The 18,055-nt window shown below is 43.8% G+C and overlaps 1 protein-coding gene across 1 annotated transcript in view; it reads right to left on the minus strand.

The window, feature by feature from the left end:
- CDH23 (cadherin related 23) overlaps positions 1 to 18,055 on the minus strand; it is a 1,935,615-nt gene that overhangs the window by 401,754 nt on the left and 1,515,806 nt on the right. The window contains exon 28 of the mRNA XM_073596703.1: positions 1,031 to 1,091. Within this exon, the coding sequence (XP_073452804.1) occupies positions 1,031 to 1,091 (61 nt within the window). The remainder of the gene's footprint in view (positions 1 to 1,030; positions 1,092 to 18,055) is intronic.

Consider the following 18,055-nt stretch of genomic DNA (forward strand, 5'->3'; position numbering starts at 1 on the left):
AAAAAAAAGCATAATAATATTATTCTTGATATCACTAGAAAAAAAAGCCTTTGAAAATCTGTTTGCAATAACTCCATCAGTATCACCAGCAAAGCAGCTTCATTACTATCCCATCACAGAAGAAGAGAATGTGCACTGCATTTTGAGATTTCATAATTCACGAATGTTAATTCTCCATTACGAACGCTAGTTTACAAGACCGACTGCTTCTGACTTGTCCTTGCTTCCGACCATGCGCGTTTGTACTTTGGACTTTTGTCCGACGGACTTGTGAACACACGCTCGGAAAATCCGACAACAGACATTTGTCCACGGAAAATTTTAAAACCTGCGATCCAACATTTGTCCGCGGAAAATCCGACAACAATTGTCCGATGGAGAGTACACACGGTCGGACTTTCCGCCAACAAGCTCACATCCAACATTTCCCATCGAAAAATCGGATCATGTGTACGAGGCTTTAGAGTCACTGACCAAGAATAAATATGCATATTGGGAAAATCAGATAAAAGTCATACGTTTTGATCTGCTTATTTGTTTCACAGAAGTGACTTAAGGTATTGAAACAAAAAGGTTAGCATATCATCAAAAACTATCAGTTTTTAGATGCAGTGTTCAGCAATGGTAGCCTTCATCTTCATCTCTTGTCAAGGCTACTTTAGGATGCCATCTACACCTACACCTGATAAATAATGCTTGAAACAGTATTGCATCAGCCAGAAAACTGGCCACGGATGGTCATTATTAGAATAAATCAGTTTCTAATACAGCTGACCAAAGTAATAATTCTTCAGATTAAAACCACTTAGAACAAAACAAGAAGCAATTCTTTTCTTGACAATGAACCTGTTAATAAAATGATGCATGTTACCAGAGGCATTTATTGGGAACAAACATTCATTCATTGGCACATGAATAAATTATTGGAAATGATCACAACATATATACAGAAAAATATTTGATGCGTTATGTGCAAAAGCTACAATGAACAAAGATGAAAAGGACCATAGAGATATTTTTGTTTGCTTACCACTGACAATACGGTACCAAACTCGCCCATTCTCCCCCTCATCTGCATCACTAGCTTCCAGCTGGAAAGAAAAGAAAGAAAAGATAAAAAAACTGAAAATGTCCACCATTTAACCTTGAAAGGAAGCAAAAATAAATAACTACAAAAGCAAATTTTGTGTTGTTTTACTTTTAAATAACACAATGAATGTGACTTTAAACTAAATGGAAGTAAAATTGCCATATCTTAACAGTAATGCCCCGTACACACGGTCGGATTTTCCGATGGAAAATGTCCGATCGGAGCGTGTTGTCGGAAATTCCGACCGTGTGTGGGCTCCATCGGACATTTTCCATCGGATTTTCCGACACACAAAGTTGGAGAGCAGGAGATAAAATTTTCCGACAACAAAATCCGTTGTCGGAAATTCCGATCGTGTGTACACAAATCCGACGGACAAAGTGCCACGCATGCTCAGAATAAATAAAGAGATGAAAGCTATTGGCCACTGCCCCGTTTATAGTCCCGACGTACGTGTTTTACGTCACCGCGTTTAGAACGATCGGATTTTCCGACAACTTTGTGTGACCGCGTGTATGCAAGACAAGTTTGAGCCAACATCCGTCTGAAAAAATCCTAGGATTTTGTTGTCGGAATGTCCGAACAAAGTCCGACCGTGTGTACGGGGCATTAGGGCCAATAAATATTCTATTAAGGCCTGGTGAATCAAGTATATGCTAGAGGAAATATTTTTTGTTGTACTTAGCAAAAGCTTTCAACTCTCATTTCTACAGTCCTGGTTTGAAAACAAATCAAGGAAGTTAAATAATTGTTATAGGAAATAAGAAAAAAAATAATCACTGTACCATGCTTTTCATGCTCACAATGTTTAAAGTCATGGGAAGCTTTGACTTTATATATGCACTTCTGCCAAGTTTTGGGTTAGGGTTTGTTAATAGTATTTTGTAGTGTCCCAGTCTGAGTTATGTGCAGCTGTGCACTTCCATTATCTTGTGGTTGGCAATCACATACACATATCATGGATCCTAAGGTGGGCGTCAGGCCAAAAGTAAACTGGAGACAATATGGTGGGCAAGAACACCACAAAAAAAGAGTTCATGTTTGGACCATGCAATGTTGGGTTATTTGGAAAAACACAGAGCACAATTCACAGATGTGGCACCACAGCCATAGACATATGAGAAGAGCAAGAATATGGAAAAAAAAGAATTTTGAAGGTGCCAGTCTTAACACGAAGAAAGTGAATACTAATAAATTACTAGTTAATTTAAACACTTGCCTACTGGGCACTTTCACCCCCTTTCTGCCCAGGCCAATTTTCAGATTTCAGTGCTGTCACACTTTGAATGACAAATGCGCTGTCATGCAACACTGTAGCCAAACCAAAATTTTTATAATTTTTTTTTAAACAGATAGAGCTTTCTTTTGGTGGAATTTACTAACCACTGTGTTTTTTATTTTTGGCTGAACAAATGAAAAAATACCAACAATTTTGAAAAACAAAAGTTTTTGTTAAAAAATGTTCTAAATCAGTAATTTTTCATCTTCACTAATGTGCGCTGATGAGGCTGCACTGATGGACACGGATAGGCTGCATTATTGGGCACTGATAAGCTACACTAATGGGCACAGATTGGCAGCAATCATGGTCACTATTGGGGCTGCACTGATAAAAAGTGTAGATGTCCCTTATGTGGATTTGCCGGTTATCGGCTCTCCTCTCCTCATGCGCTGTCAGCGTGAGGAAAGAATTGCCGATAACCTGCAAATCCTGTTTACACTGTGATCAGCTGTGATTGGACACAGCTAGTCACATGGTAAAGAGCTGCTGTGATTGGACCTTTACCCTGAACTGTGATCAGTTCACAGATCTGTGCTAATGCGTGCCTCAGGGGGCATGCGCCATGCGCAATCATGGGAGGATGTCCTCCCGGCAATGTGAGCCCCTGCTGTAGTGGTCTTTCAGCTGTAGTGCGGGTGGAAGGTGGTTAAAATACAACTTTATTCCTTAGACATAACTATATCCATAAAAACATTTCAGTGCAGTTACAAGTTGCATGTAGGAGGCTCCCTAAAAAAGGCACTCATTCTGCTAAACCATAGCCCATAGGTATACATATAGAGAATGATGTTCAAAATAAATATATCATAACTGAATTTAGGCCAGATTGCAGAAAACAATTAGGCGCCGGTCTCTATGCGCTTTGCCGTTAACTGGCTTCCTCAGGAGACCATATATATGACCAAGATCTGGTGACGCTAAATCAACATAGGTACGATGCCCCAGGCAGTCTCAATGCATTGAATAAGCACATAGTAAAAATGGCTAGTAGGAACCGCAGAAGGGCAAAGAAAAATACTATTCCAGTAGATAGAGATCATATGAAAAAGTATCTTCATAAATAAACCATCCTCTCCTGAAGGCCAAAAGCCAACCAGCACAGAGTATACTTGCAATATTTCAAAATATGTTAGCTAGCCCAACGGCATGCCTCCATGACCCCCCTCATGGAGCTGCACGGGGGGGGGGGGGGGGGTCATGGATGCATGCTGTTAGACCGGCACTGAAATGTTTTTATGGATATGGTTATGTCTAAGGAATTTTTGTAAACAAATAAAATTAACTTTGTATTTTAAGTTAAGCGAGTATTCACTTTCTTGGGGTTAAGAATGGCACCTTTAAAATCCTTTTTTCCCCCTTTTTTTTTGCTCTTATTTTGGATCCACTCAATTGTCTGCGTAAGTATCATTGCAAAAGATTGTATAGGCTTTTACAAAGATGTTTATTTGGAATTACTTTTTGAAGAGACATTAGGTCAAATACAGACTTTGGGTCCTTTTACCCAGAATGCTGCCCAGGAAATCACTGAGAGCACTCATATGTTTACCTGTCATCTAGAAGTGCTCTCTCTGAGTCTCAGTGGCATATGTGTAAACACTATTACTGGCTTCCAATTGTGGTCAGGGATGTGTCATGTGAGGCAGATGCTGCTCAGGTAGAAGTAGCCAATCTTTGCCTTGGGCTTACATTTATTTTGTTAGCATAATTTATAAACACATTTTGGACCCAACACACTTCAGGAGGGAACAGAAGAACAACTCATGGTTAGCCCATATGGAATGTTTGTGGACTGGAGATATAAAAACCACCAATGTGTAAATGTGTATTGGACGGAAATACATATAAAACATCTTGGATTATAAAATATGTCTGGAGAAACAATCAGAAGATGAACTGTCCCATGAGAGAGATGTGAATTCTGAACATTTTGTAAATAAAAATTACTGCCAAGTGCAGTCAAGTGGAGAGACGGAATATTAGATTAAAAACATTTTGATTAAACAAAGAAGTCAGACATCTTCCAAGTATTTGAATTTGTGGTTATCTTATAGAATATGTAAACCCAACACTTCATATTCCTGATATGTGCCTGCTGTACCATGTACTTGTATGAGAAAGTATCCTGTTCTCTTTGAATTGCTTCCTTTGTGTGAAATCCCTGGTGTTCTTGCCAGTCCCTCTGCGTTCCTATTTATAACTGACCACACTAAGTATTAAAATACACCATGGTCAGTTCTCTAGCTGTGCTGGGAACTGAGGCTGGTCTCCTCCAATGATCAGACTTGTCTTGACAACCTCCCCCCCCCACCCCACTGCCCTCCCCTCCACACAGACTTTCACTGGGAAGATCAGTGTGCTGTTGATTCTCCTTCCCTAGCTCTTATGCAATTGAGAACAGAGGGAATGTGATCACTTATAAAAAAGGGAAAAAAAATATTGATAATGTTTTTTTTTTTAAATATATCTGAATACAAGTGTTTTGCCATTCATATTTAATTCCTTTCATTTTAAACTGAATGGGTTGTTTTACAAGGTGATAGTTTATAATCACTTTAAGAGGACCCATGAAGGGCAATTTCAAACACCAAATATCTGGGGATCCTTTTGCCCAGTAGGGCAGAAGACATATTCCCCCTTAATTTTCCTCCCCTGTTGACGGCCATTAAAAAAAACCTTCAGTCTTGGCAGAATGGGCTTTTTTCCTGGTTTGATTGTGGGATTGTAAAAATTAACATTATGCCCTGGTTGTTGTACCATATTCAGGTCCTTCCCACCCAGATTCCGGGTTCCTTCCTCAGAGCAGTGAACCGCACTATTACATCTTTCATCTGGGCCCAGAAGGCCCCGCGGTTGGCCCAGTCTATTCTGCGGCTGCCAAAAGTGATGGGCGGCATGGCTTTGCTGGACACCAACCTTTATCATATGGCTTGCCACCTGACACGAATCCTGGACTGGTGTTGCCATGGTCCCCTAAAACAGTGGGTACAGGTGGAAGCACTTCTCACTAGGACCCAGTTGGACGCACTGCCTTGGTGCCAGACGAATTTACCACACCGGATACTAGACCATCCCTACTGTAGGTGAAACGTGGTGGATAGCCCGAAAAGCCTTTCAAGACTTTTCCATCACACCCACCCCGTCGCCACTTACCCTCATGGGGAACCCTGCCTTCAGCCCGGGACTCAGGGACCCTAGATTCCACGATCTGAAAGGGATTGACCGATCCCAGGCCCAACACATCATAAATGGACAGTGGATGACCAGGCAACGAATCATGGACGACCCATCTCTGATGGGCCCTTTCCTCCTGGCAAAAGCTACAGCTAGCTCATTTCATTGGCTCTTTATCTTCCCCAGAACCCTTCAGGAGGACTTTCGAGCTAATGTGTCTGGAACAGTCCCCTATACGCCATGTGGTATCCCAGACCTACCAGTTACTAGTAGCGCCACCCCCGAATTTCAGACCTTCCTACGTATCTAAGTGGGAGCAGGACTTGGGACTTCAGTTCACGAAGAGGCAAGTGGATTCTTCTATTCTGTTGTAAAACCTCTGTTTGTGCTAACCATCAGGAAGCAGGTTACAAGGTACTGACGAGATGGTACTATACAACAGCGAGAATTCACAGGATGTTCCCTCAAAGCACAGATCTAGGCTGGAGGTGTGGGGAGGAACCGAGGTCTCTCCTTCACATCTTCTGGTCCTGTTGTCTTTTGCATCCTTACTGGACCGAGGTTCACCGCATTGTTTAGAAATTTACAGATCGCAAGTTACCTTGGACCCCTGCTTCCTTCCTTCTACACCACCTCAAGATTCCAAGCAAGATCTATAGGAAATCCATTTTGCCTCTCCTGCTCACAGCAGCAAAGATCTACATCCCGCTGTGCTAGAAGCATACACAGCCGCTGAGTGTGACCGGCTGAAAAAGGTAGCCGACATCAATGCAATGGAGGACTTGGTGGCCATGGATAGGGACATCCAAGAGAAAGTAAAAAAATGGTATTATTGCCACGAGTTTGTTTATTCTGAGGAGCATGTAGAGTTGGTGACTTAACTCTCCTGAGAGATGGGAAAGGCTCCCCGGATGAGGTTTCCCCCCTCCCCTCTTCTTGCTTCCCCCTCTGCTACTATACTTTTGCTTTTGTTCTCCTTTGCTCTGTGGCCCCTCGGGGCATTCCTAATCTCTCTATTCTTTTAATAACATGGTGTTAACAGTTAAAAAAAAAAAAAAAAAAAACTGTGCGGGATACAGAGACTTCCTAGCCCTCGAGGCCCAATGTTTGAGCTAAATTTCATATGTTTACACCATTTACGCCAATGGGATGTCAGTGTATGAGATCTTGTACGCGCAGAAGATCTACTGTATGTTCAATATTGTTGCTGTTTCTGTATCACCGTATGCTTTATTTAAATAAATAATTGGGAAAAAAGGAAGGACCCATGAGAGATCTATGGCTTCTGAATCTCTGGGCATATGACAGACCTATTCTAGTTAACTTGAGACCACAAACATTTGCTAATAATTTGGAGAGTACAGTCAAGGGAAAATTGTGGGGCAGCCAGGTAAACTGGTTAATCGTTTGCATATAAAGAAATGCATTCTTCTAAGTCCCCTTTGTGGAGATCAAATATAATCTGCAAAGATTTAAGAAGTCAGTGGTTCTATTAGCAATGCATTTAGGAGGGGTGAGAGAGGATAGTCCTGATAGGTACCCCATGAGATAGGCAAAGATTTTTTATTATGTTCACACACATAGGTTAGACTTGATGGACTTGTGTCTTTTTTTAACCTCACCTACTATGTAACTACTATGTAACTATAGGTAACAAAATTACTGACCCTTATTCTTACAGTGGATTAAAAATGAGTAGCTAATTAAAGCTGAAGTTATGGCTTTTTTTTTTGCTTGGCTACATTGGTTCAGCTTGGACCAATTTATGTATGTATGTGCCCTACAGCATTCTCTGATTGAACAAGGTGGAGATCATGGCATCACCACCCCACATCTTCATCTCACCCAGATAAAGCTTTTCATTCTCTGAATGATGCCTGTGCCAACTATGCAGCAGAGCAGTCGCTTGGCATAGGACCCGAAAGATAGTAGCCATCAAGGCACATGCATACTTACATTGGTCCAAGGTGGACCAATGTAAATATGAGCTTGGACCAATGTAAGTATGCAAAAAAAAAAAAAGGCCATACCTGAACTTCAGCTTTAAGCTAACATTAGACCAAATCCTTATCTATGCAGAACCTTTCTCATAAACTGCATTTTTACATAGCCAAAGCACTGTATGCCTGTCTAGTGATAATAATACATTCAGTAAAGCTAATGAAGGGGAACTACGGATTCAGAAATAACTTTCTAACAATTATAAAAATGGAACTTTAGTGAGTAAAGCCTTATTGATAACTCTGTATAAAGAATTTTATGTGTCTAAATACTGGAAAGATGTTTTTAAACGCTCATTCTTATAGTAACTAACAAACATGTTAAAAGTGTGATAGTGCTGCCACCTAGTGTTACATTTTGATATGGCATCTGTTTTAAGTTCTATATCCACAAATACACTACATTTTTCATGCTAGATTTCATGATTCTTTTGCTATAGTAACACTTCATGCATCTGTTGTATGTTCTAATTTGTCCATGTTATTTTATTTATATAGTTTTAAATCTAAAATCTAAATCTTAAATCTAAAACTGTTTTTACATGGTTGGTGTTGGCTCAAACAATCTAAATTTCACGATCATCTATAAAAGCATAGCATTCAGCATTGTATGAAACCACATTTTCTGAGACAACCTCAACCCAGACACAACAGAAGGACATCTCACTGTGGTTTGCTTGTTCCTTCTAAATTTCAGATTAAAATATCAAAATACTGAATGTCGTAACTACAATTGTTAGATAAACATTCAGAAAGCATTTTAATCACACTAGGCTACGTATGTTTTGAAAGATGATATTAACGTAAAATGATTACACTAACCTGATTCACCCAAAATATTTTCAGACCCCCTGGGGTTGATTTACAAAAACTGGCAAAATCTGCTCTGCATAGAAACCAATCAGCTTCCGGGTTTTTTTTTTGTTTTGTTAAAGCTTAATTAAGCAAGCTGAAGTGAAAAGCTGATGCTACCATGCACAGCTGCACCAGATTTGTCATTTTCCAGTTTTAGTAAATTAACCCCTTTTAGTCATTCGGGTGGTGAACAGTGACCGCTCGTAATGCACGGCGCATGGGCGCCGCCCCCCCCCCCCCCCCCCCCCCCCGTCCATGCATGTTTTTTTTTTTTTTTAAGCACATAATTAGAGCCAGAGGCTCTAATAGGCTTCAAAAAAGGGTGGGCTGATCCCACCCACTTGTGTGACAATAACGAATGAAGATTCGCTACTGTCACGCTGATTCTCTTCCCGGCCCGTTTACTGATTGGCCGAAAGGAGAAGCAATCCTATTGGCCTACGTGGAGGAGGGAGGAGACGCATGGCCGCCGCGAGAAGACACAGGAGAAGCCACCGCCTGGAGGGAATCACTGACCATGCTATAGATGGGCTAAGTGTGGGGGGGTGGTTGTATGTCCCGACTGACCGGATGGTGGGGGGTTGCCTGCATTGTTTGCTGCCCCCCCCCCCCCAAGCAAAAGAAAAAACACCAGCTGCCACTGGTGGTGAAGTACTTAAAATACACATTTTATAAGCAGCAAGTGTTGTAGAGTATACTGAAACAATGTAGAAACTGCATTCAGTTTTTAAGGTGTAAAATCTTCTTTGCACCATGCAGGGCACATGTTTTACTTTAATAATGACCCCTGCAGAAGCTTACACTAACCTTCTCTTCACCTCACTGTTCCCTGTGGGTGAGAGGAGAAGAAGCTCATGACTTGGAGCTTATACAAAACTGATACCCGGAAATATGGGGTATGTCACTTATATTCCTGGGGAACAAAGGGGAGAATGCAGAGGCGGCTCTAGGCTTTGTGAGGCCTTAGGCAAAATTTAGACATGAGGCCCCACTCACGCCCTTTGCAGGGGTTAAGGAAGTACCCCAAGGTGTAGCATCTTATTACTGCTGCTGTCTGTGTGGATGAGATGTGTACTGTGCCAATCACATAGGAGAAGAATAAGGATGGGTATGGGCTGATGGGACTGGTAACCATGGGGTAGGGGAGAAGGAGGAGGGGGTAAGAAGGGGGAAGTGGGTAGGAGATGAGGGATGGGTAGAGGAGAACTGGAGTGAAACTGGAGGATCCTGGTCTGTAGAGGGAGTGAGGGAGGGTGAGAGGGGGAGAGGGAGAGAGACCTTTACATCAGAATACTCACTGGGAGGCAGGAGAGAGAAGGAAGGGAGGGAGTGGATGGATGGATGGATCAGGCTGCATTTATCCTCTTCTGGTTGCTGGCTTCAAACTTCCGCCCACAAAAACCCCGGAGGAGGGGGCGGAAGGAGGAGGAGCAGAAGCAGCTCACTCTCCTCTCCCGTCTGTGAGGGAAGGGGGAACTGTCAGCGTTGGTTATCTCTCTGGCTGTGATCCGGAGCTGTCAGTGAGCTTCTATCCCCCAGTGAATTGGTCCTGATCGCAGCCCCGGATTGTACAGCTTACAAACTAGCCAGCACTCGGCACTGTGCTCATGGCAGAGGGATCCCTGATGCCAGATTCAAAGGGGACTCTTTAATCAGGCAAATTAGGCAGCCGCGAGGCCCCTGTGAGCACGACGCCTTAGGCGACTGCCTAATTTGCCTAATTAAAGAGCTGCGAATGTAAAAACTGCAAGGATGAGAAATCCATAGGTTCACTCTAATGTACAGGCATCGCACCTGCATGGGAATAGCACAGTATTATTCAAGCCTGTGCATGGACTGCATATAACCTGAAATTTCTAAGAGCTGTGTGTGTTATTCAGTGTATAAGTGGTATTTGGTATGATGAAACAAGCCCACAAAAACTCCTGTAAGCACCCTCTACCAGAAGGTAGGTGCTAGTAAGGGTTGTTTTACTAGGTTTGTTCAGCACAGGCAAATTTAGGCAGGCCTATGCTGCAAGCTAGGTCTGTCTGTTTTGATCTGGGGGCTGGGAGTGGTTAGAGTAGCAGTGGGTGTGACCACCTGGCTCCAGTTCTGAGGCGCCTCCCCTGCTTCCAGGGAGAATGTTCTGGAACAGGAGACTGGGCCTAGGGCTGGAGTAGCAGGCAGCACATGTGGGAGCTCTGACCAATCCCTAACTGGCATTGGCAGAGGGCGGGCCTCCTATATATGCTGAGGTCACATGCTGCTGGGGAGGAGGAGTCGACTGGGTGATGTGAGGAATGGAGTGCTAGGGAGCCGCAGGAGCACACCCCTATCTGGGGGCAGGGGGTGTGGGATTGCAGGAGAAGGCCCGAGGAGCACTGCGAGGGAACATTACCTTTACACGGTCACTGGCAATGTCTCTGTCACCACACGGTCGGTGGCAGGGAACTCCTGGAGCAGAGGGGCAGGAGAAGCTGTCGGAACGCACGGTCCAGGAAAGTTCCTCATCAAGGACTCAGGGCTGGAAGGTTGGAAGGTCGGTGAGTGTTACCACAGTGTATAGCTGGAGGTGCCAGGGATTCTGTAAGGGAACTCTGCTTCTACACGGAAACTAGCAGAGTCTTTATCATGCACACGGTGGATGGTGAAGAGTCCAGGATCAGAGAAGAGACTGTGGAGATGTGTGTCAAATCCGTGTGGCCGGGGAACACATGGTTTGCAAGTTGGACTGGCTGGGAGCAGTAGTCTATTTCCTAGAAAATAGACTTTAACTACTAGCTGCCCGCCCACTGTCATATGACTGCGGGACGAGGCAGCTCTCGTTCTGGACGGACGTCACATGACGTGACCGCCTTCCCGAGCCACTAGGGGGCGCACCCGTCGCGTCACTGGGGACCCGATGCGCCCAGCAACCGAGCAGGACCGTGGATCTGTGTATGTAAACACACAGATCCATGTCCTGTCAGAGAGGAGAGGAGACCGATGTGTGTCCCCTGTACATAGGGACACCGATCGGTCAACTCCCCCAGTCAGTCCCCTCCCCCCCACCTCCCTAGGACACACATTAACTCCTCGATCACCCCCTAGTGTTAACCCCTTCCCTGCCAGTCACATTTACACAGGGCTTTTTTTCAGGGGGAACTTGGTGGAACTCAGTTCCACCACCTCTGGCTCAGACCCTTTGGTGCCTGCTCACCACAATCACTTGTAAACACAGAAGTCTGGTTTCTGTGTTTACAAGTGACAGCTCTGCACTCTGTATGTAATGCAATCCTGGTATTTAATGCCCCTTTAAGACCCTCCTACTGTTTTCGTGAAATTTGACTGAACACACCCACTATTTGATGTGATTTGGAGGGTGTGTGTTGGGGGAGGGGTTTTGTGGGGCCGTGGTTAAGTTCCAGCACCTATTGTTTGAGAAAAAAAGCCCTGCATTTACACAGTAATCAATGCATTTTTATAGCATGGATCGCTGTATAAATGTGAATGGTCTCAAAAATGTGTCAAAAGTGTCCGATATGTCCGCCGCAATATCGCAGTCACAATAAAAATCACAGATCGCCGCCATTACTAGTAAAAAAACAAAAATAATAAAAATGCTATAAATCTATCCCCTATTTGGAGACGCTATAATTTTTGCGCAAACCAATCTATATACGCTTATTGCGATTTTTTTTTTACCAAAAATATGTAGAAGAATACATATCGGCCTAAACTGAGGAAAAAAATAGTTAAAAAAAAAAAAAAATGGATATTTATTATAGCAAAAAGTAAAAAATATTGTGTTTTTTTAAACTTGTCCCTCTTGTTTTGTTTATAGCGCACTAAATAAAAACCGCAGAAGTGATGAAATACCACCAAAAGAAAGCTCTATTTGTGGGGAAAAAAATGATAAAAATTTGATTAGGGTGCGGTATAACATGACCGCGCAATTGTCATTCAAAGTGCGACAGCGCTGAAAGCTGAAAAATGGCTTGGGCAGGAAGGGGGTGAAAGTGCCCGGTATTGAGGTGGTTAACCTACTAGGCCTCCGGGAGAGGTTCTGCAGGCCTCAAGCCTAGTAGCAGCGAGTCACCAGAGCCAGTAGAGGGGCTTATTCAGAGTGAGTTCTTCATACCCATTAGAAGAGGATGTGTTATTATACCCTAAATGCAATTACAATTGTGCAAGAGGAAACCAAGTGTGCAAGAAGAAACAAGTTTGGGCGGGTGGTGAAGAGAACTAAGACCATTACTTTTACATGGTCAAAAGTAATGTTTCTGTTCCTCACACGGTGATGGATGGAGAACTCTTAGTAACAGCAGTTTGCATGGAGATGCAGGGAGCAATAGTCTGCATGGTGATGCAGAGGGAGTAACAGTCTGCAGGGAGCTGCAGGAGAAGATTTCTACTTAGACAAGTGTGCACATTCAATCTTCTGGCTCTAACTATGATCAAAGTAACTGAAATCTTTAAATATGATGGGCATCCCATATCCCAATCCCTATCCAAGTTGTACCCCCAAATAAAACAACAAAGGCAAAGCTCGCAAATGACTGTTCATTGTCTCTGGAAAGGATGCATGAAGTCTGGCAGTGGGGTGATTTGGCGGATTGTTTGTCAGTAGTGCTAACACCATGGATACACTCTTCTTACACTTCAGTCTGTACTAGAGATGTGCATGATGGAAAAATTTGTTTTGTTTCATTTCGGATTCATTTGTTAAATTAATCATTTCATTTACTCATATTTGTTGTGATAGAATTATTCCTTTTGGGAATTTGTTTTGTATATTTGAATTTGTTTCATATATTTGTTGTCCCAAATCTATTTGTATTTTGGAAGTTATTTCGGAAGATAGACTATATTTGTTTTTAACCTGTTAATTCGTTATTTCGGGAGATTACTTATGCACTCTGTTTGGGTTGGATGGAGGTGGATCGATCCATCAGAATCTCTGAATCACAATTTAACTAATTGAACTAAATTAATTTCAGATTCATTCGTTATGTTATGATTCGAAGATTCTGACGAATCCACCTCCATCAAACCCAAACACAATAAGACCCCTTTCACACTGGATGCATTTTTCAGGTGCTTTAGCACTAAAAATAGTGCCTGTAGAGTGCCTTAAAAAAGCCTCATCTGCAATCCCAGTGTGAAAGCCTGATGCTTTCATACTGGGGAGCTGCGCTGACAGGACGTCAAAAAAAGTCCTGCAAACAGCTTCTTTGAGGCCGTTTAGGAGCGGTGTATACACTGTTCCTAAAGTGCCCCTGCCCATTGAAATCGATGGGCAGCGCCGCTGAAGTGCCTCAGCAGAGGTACAAAAACTACGGTAAAGCGCCGCTAGTTTTAGTGCCGACGCCCCCCGCGCTGCAAGTGTGAAAGGGCTCTTAGGTAGGAATCATCTTTTTTCACTTTTATACCTTACTGTATTTATATATATGTAGTGCATTTTTTTTATAATGAAGAAGAATGTTAATGCAACATAAAAACGCAATGAATACAAAACAATTCAGATCATTTGTTATGTTGTTACAATATTTTGGATGCTTCAAACATGACCAAAAGGTCTGAATAAAATGAATGAATATAAATGAATTTGTTGTTTTACTATAATTTATTTCAGATTCGTTGAAATTTCCTTACTATTGTACTGTAATTCGGAGGTTCGAATACATCCAAATCTCTGAAAAACAAAGATTTTGCCAGAACTTTGATTTGTAATTAAATGGATCACACATGTCTAGTCTATACTACTAATACTTTACTACTACTACGACCAGAGTTTCCTGATGGCTAGTACGGGTTTCTGTTTTATGAGTAATGCTTTGCTAAATAGGCCTTACAGTTGCGATGATTACAAGACTTTGGCTCCCTCTAGTGTCCTTTTAATGCTGTTAAGACTTTGTTTAGTTTCTGTGAAGCAGCGTTACAAAGCATTGTGGGAGATGTAGTTTAATGAGGAATTGACTCATATGTTAACTTTGTTTTGGAACTACTAAACCCACAATGCCAAGTCACAAACCCACAAGGCCAAGTTACTGAGCTGAATGCTGGGAGCAGAAATAAAAAGGACAGCACAGCCATTTTTCCAGCCTCTTGGGACGCTATTCAATACCGGCCTGCCGTGAGGCGTGTGTGTGTGTGACCGGGAGACTGCGGCCTGTGAGGTGCGGAACGGAATTGATCAGCCTCTGAGGTGTTCCGGAGCACAGCCAGCTGGACCAGCATGCGGATGGACCGTAGGACTCAAGATTTCTGAACGTTTCCAGCATTACAGTCGTCAGCTTTCAGAAGGAGCGGCATGGTGTGACGGCGCCAGCTTTGGATCAGACTGAGATATCAGGAAAGAAGTGCAGAAGGAGTCTTACAGTACCTGGTCCTGTTGTGGTGAGTGGGCACTTGCCCAGATCAATATATTGCACTGACGCTGTGTAAGTTAGTTACAGACTGCTGGTGAGACTTGTAGTCCCACAGAAGTGATCTCACTTGTCCACAAGCTGCATGCAGTTTAACTATAGGATTTGTTTCTGCTAAGGAGGAAGTATTATAAGAGCTTTATATTTGTAAGAACACAATTACCAGCACCTCATTATCCTACAGTTTGCTTTCTACTTGTTTCCCTGTTTGGATTTACAAATACTGCAGTCTAATACCATAAGATAGCAGAAGATTCTGAAGACCAGGAACTTTTATCATCTTCTACAAGGCATCACAATTCACTTTGCATTTGGAACATTGCATTACAACCTAGGGAGTGCCCTTGAGTACAGGATATATATATATATATATATATATATATATATATATATATATATATATATATATATATATATATATATATATTGTATTGTATTGTTGCATATTCATAACATTGCATTGCAGATTTGGTGTGTGTGTGCTTTGAGGTTTCGATGGGAAGGCGCTTAATATAAGTTTTAGAGTGTATTAGGTGTTTATCCCATTGTATACCTGTCTGCAAACATCTTTTACAGTAACTACCGTATTTATCGGCGTATAACACGCACCCCAAGTTTAGGAGGGAATTTTAAGGAAAATAACTTTTAGGAGGGGAGTTTAAGGAAAAAAACTTACATTTAAATGCCCATCAATGCAGCCTGATCAGTGTCCATCTGCAGCCTTCCCCAGTGTGTTTGCAGCCTTGTGTCATTATTGCAGCCTTCCCAGTGTCATTGCAGCCTTCCCTGTGTCATTGCAGTCTGTCTTTGCAGTCTTCCCTGTGTCATTGCAGTCTGTCTTTGCAGCCTTCCCTGTGTCAAAGCAGTTTGTGCCTTTGCAGCCTTGTGTCTTTTTTTAAAATTGGCGCCGATCGGAGGAGAGGAACGAGCGCCGCACAAAGCCAAGTGTACTTCGGCTATACTCGGCTCTGCTCAGAGTCAGGGGCGGGACTGCGAGAGGAGCCGAGTCCAGCCGAAGTACACTCGGCTTTGTGTATGTCGGCGCTCGCTTCTCTCCTCTCGCAGTCCCGCCCCTGACTGTGAGCAGAGCCAAGTCTAGCCGAAGTACACTCGGCTTTGTGTATTTCGGTGCTTGCTTCTCTCCTCTCGCAATCAGTGGAGATGGGCGGGACTGCGAGAGGAGCCGAGTCCAGCCGAAGTACACTCGGCTTTGTGCATGTTGGCTCCGCTCGCTCCTCTCCTCACAATCGGCGGAGATCGGCGGGGATCGGCGTATAACACGCACCCACGATTTTCTCCTGATTTTAAGGGGAAAAAAGTGCGTGTTATACGCCAATAAATACAGTATTTGATCTACCATTCTCAAGTTTATATTGAGTGTAATTCATTGTCACTTATTGTATTGTTTATGCTGAATTGCATTTTCTTTTATGTTCACATATTTTATAGTAAATTACTTAAGTGATTCAGCATCTGTGTGTGGTTTTCATTGATAACATTACCTTGCAATATGGAACCCGAGGTGTCAGAGGTAATAGAGAGTCTGCAGAGTCGGAATGGCCAGTGGGGTATAGAGTCAATCAGTAGCCCTAGATCTGGGTGCTTTTTCTTCCTGCATGTATGCTGTGGGTATTAGAAATCTAATAATCCATCCGAGTAAGAGGCATTTGAAGCGGCAGTAGCTTGTCTTCATCCCCAGAGAGGGAAAAGCATGTGGTGAGGCCTACTGGTAATGCAGGGGTCACAGCAGTGATGTGATAGGCTAATCTACAAGGGTGGAGGTGTCAGAGAACCATCACAAATGCTCGTTCCCCTGTGCCAGCCAGACGTACGGTAAGAACGAGCGAGCCCCGGACTAGGCACGCACGTAACGCAATCGTACGAACGAGTGCACATCAGCGCGTGCACGTTTGCACGCCAACGAATCACGGCGCGAGGCACCCTATTTAAATGATCAGCATACTAGTATCAGTGCTGGATTGTCTCAGCTCGTTCCGGAACCCTTGCTGTTGCCTTGTTTACTTGACCCTGATCTTGAACCTCTGCCTTCCTCGACTACCCTCTCGGATCATCCCTGCATCTCTGTCTGCCTTGCTTCCTGTACTGAACCCGGCTTGGACTTCTGACCACGGCTCTGTCTCCCGATTCTGTACCTCACTGCCAGTTTGTTGCCAACCTCAGCCAGTCCCTGACTACGAATCTGCCTGCCGATTGTGTACCTCACTGCCAGCACGTTGCCAACTCCTGCCTGTCTTTGACCCTGCAAGTATCTCTGCTGGACTTCTCCTGAACCCATCCAGTGATCAGCGTCCCATCTCCTTTACGAAGACTTCCGTGTTCCTGATCCTGCCAGCAGGCACCTGCACCCTTCCACCACCCTAGCAGCCCTGTCTCAACCTCCAGGGGTGCTAGGACCGGGACCGTGCAAGAGGCCGCCCTCGTCATTTCAGACTCCGCTGTAAGGTACGTGACAGTACAATCCAGCCACATGGAGTCTGAAAGGGGGGCCTCAGCTATGGATGCTCTGTGTCAACAGATTGCAAATCTCACTCAAGCAGTCCAGGGCCTGCAAGATGGCTACCAGCGACTCGAACAACGAGTGGAGTCTCTCTCTCCAAGTACCTCAGCACCTCGGACCGCAGCACCTCAGTTCCAGCTTCTACACCCACAGTAGTGGTGCCACCCCCAGAACCACGAGTTCCTGCTCCAGAGAAATTTATGGGAGATCGCAGCAAATTCCGTGCTTTCAGGAATGCCTGCCATTTGAACTTTCTGCTTCAGCCTCGCACCTTCTCTTTGGAAAGTACCAAGGTGGGGTTCATCATTTAATTACTGCAGGGAGAACCTTAGACCCGGGCTCATCATTTACTGGAGCAAGCCAGTCCCTTGCTGGGTACTATGGACTCTTTTTTGGAAGTGATGGCTAAACTTTATGATGATCCTCAACGTACCACCACAGCCGAGGCCAGCCTCCACACTCTCCAGCAGGGTCGTAGGCCCCTGGAGCATTATGTTACTGACTTCAAACGGTGGAGTTCCGACACACATTGGAACAATGCCGCTCTCCGTTTTCAATTCCGTTTAGGGCTTTCGGAGGCACTCAAAGATGAACTAGCTCGTGTGGGGATCCCCGATTCCCTCAAAGAACTGATCTAACTGTCCATTCAGATCAATCGCCGGCTGAGGAAGTGAAGATCTGAAAGGACCAGCCAGTACCGACCCATGTGGATGCTACCCAGGGTACCTAGCCGCCTACCTACCTCTGCAC

This window comes from Aquarana catesbeiana, linkage group LG08, assembly GCF_042186555.1.
Source record: "Aquarana catesbeiana isolate 2022-GZ linkage group LG08, ASM4218655v1, whole genome shotgun sequence".
NCBI classification, from domain to species: Eukaryota; Metazoa; Chordata; class Amphibia; order Anura; family Ranidae; genus Aquarana; species Aquarana catesbeiana.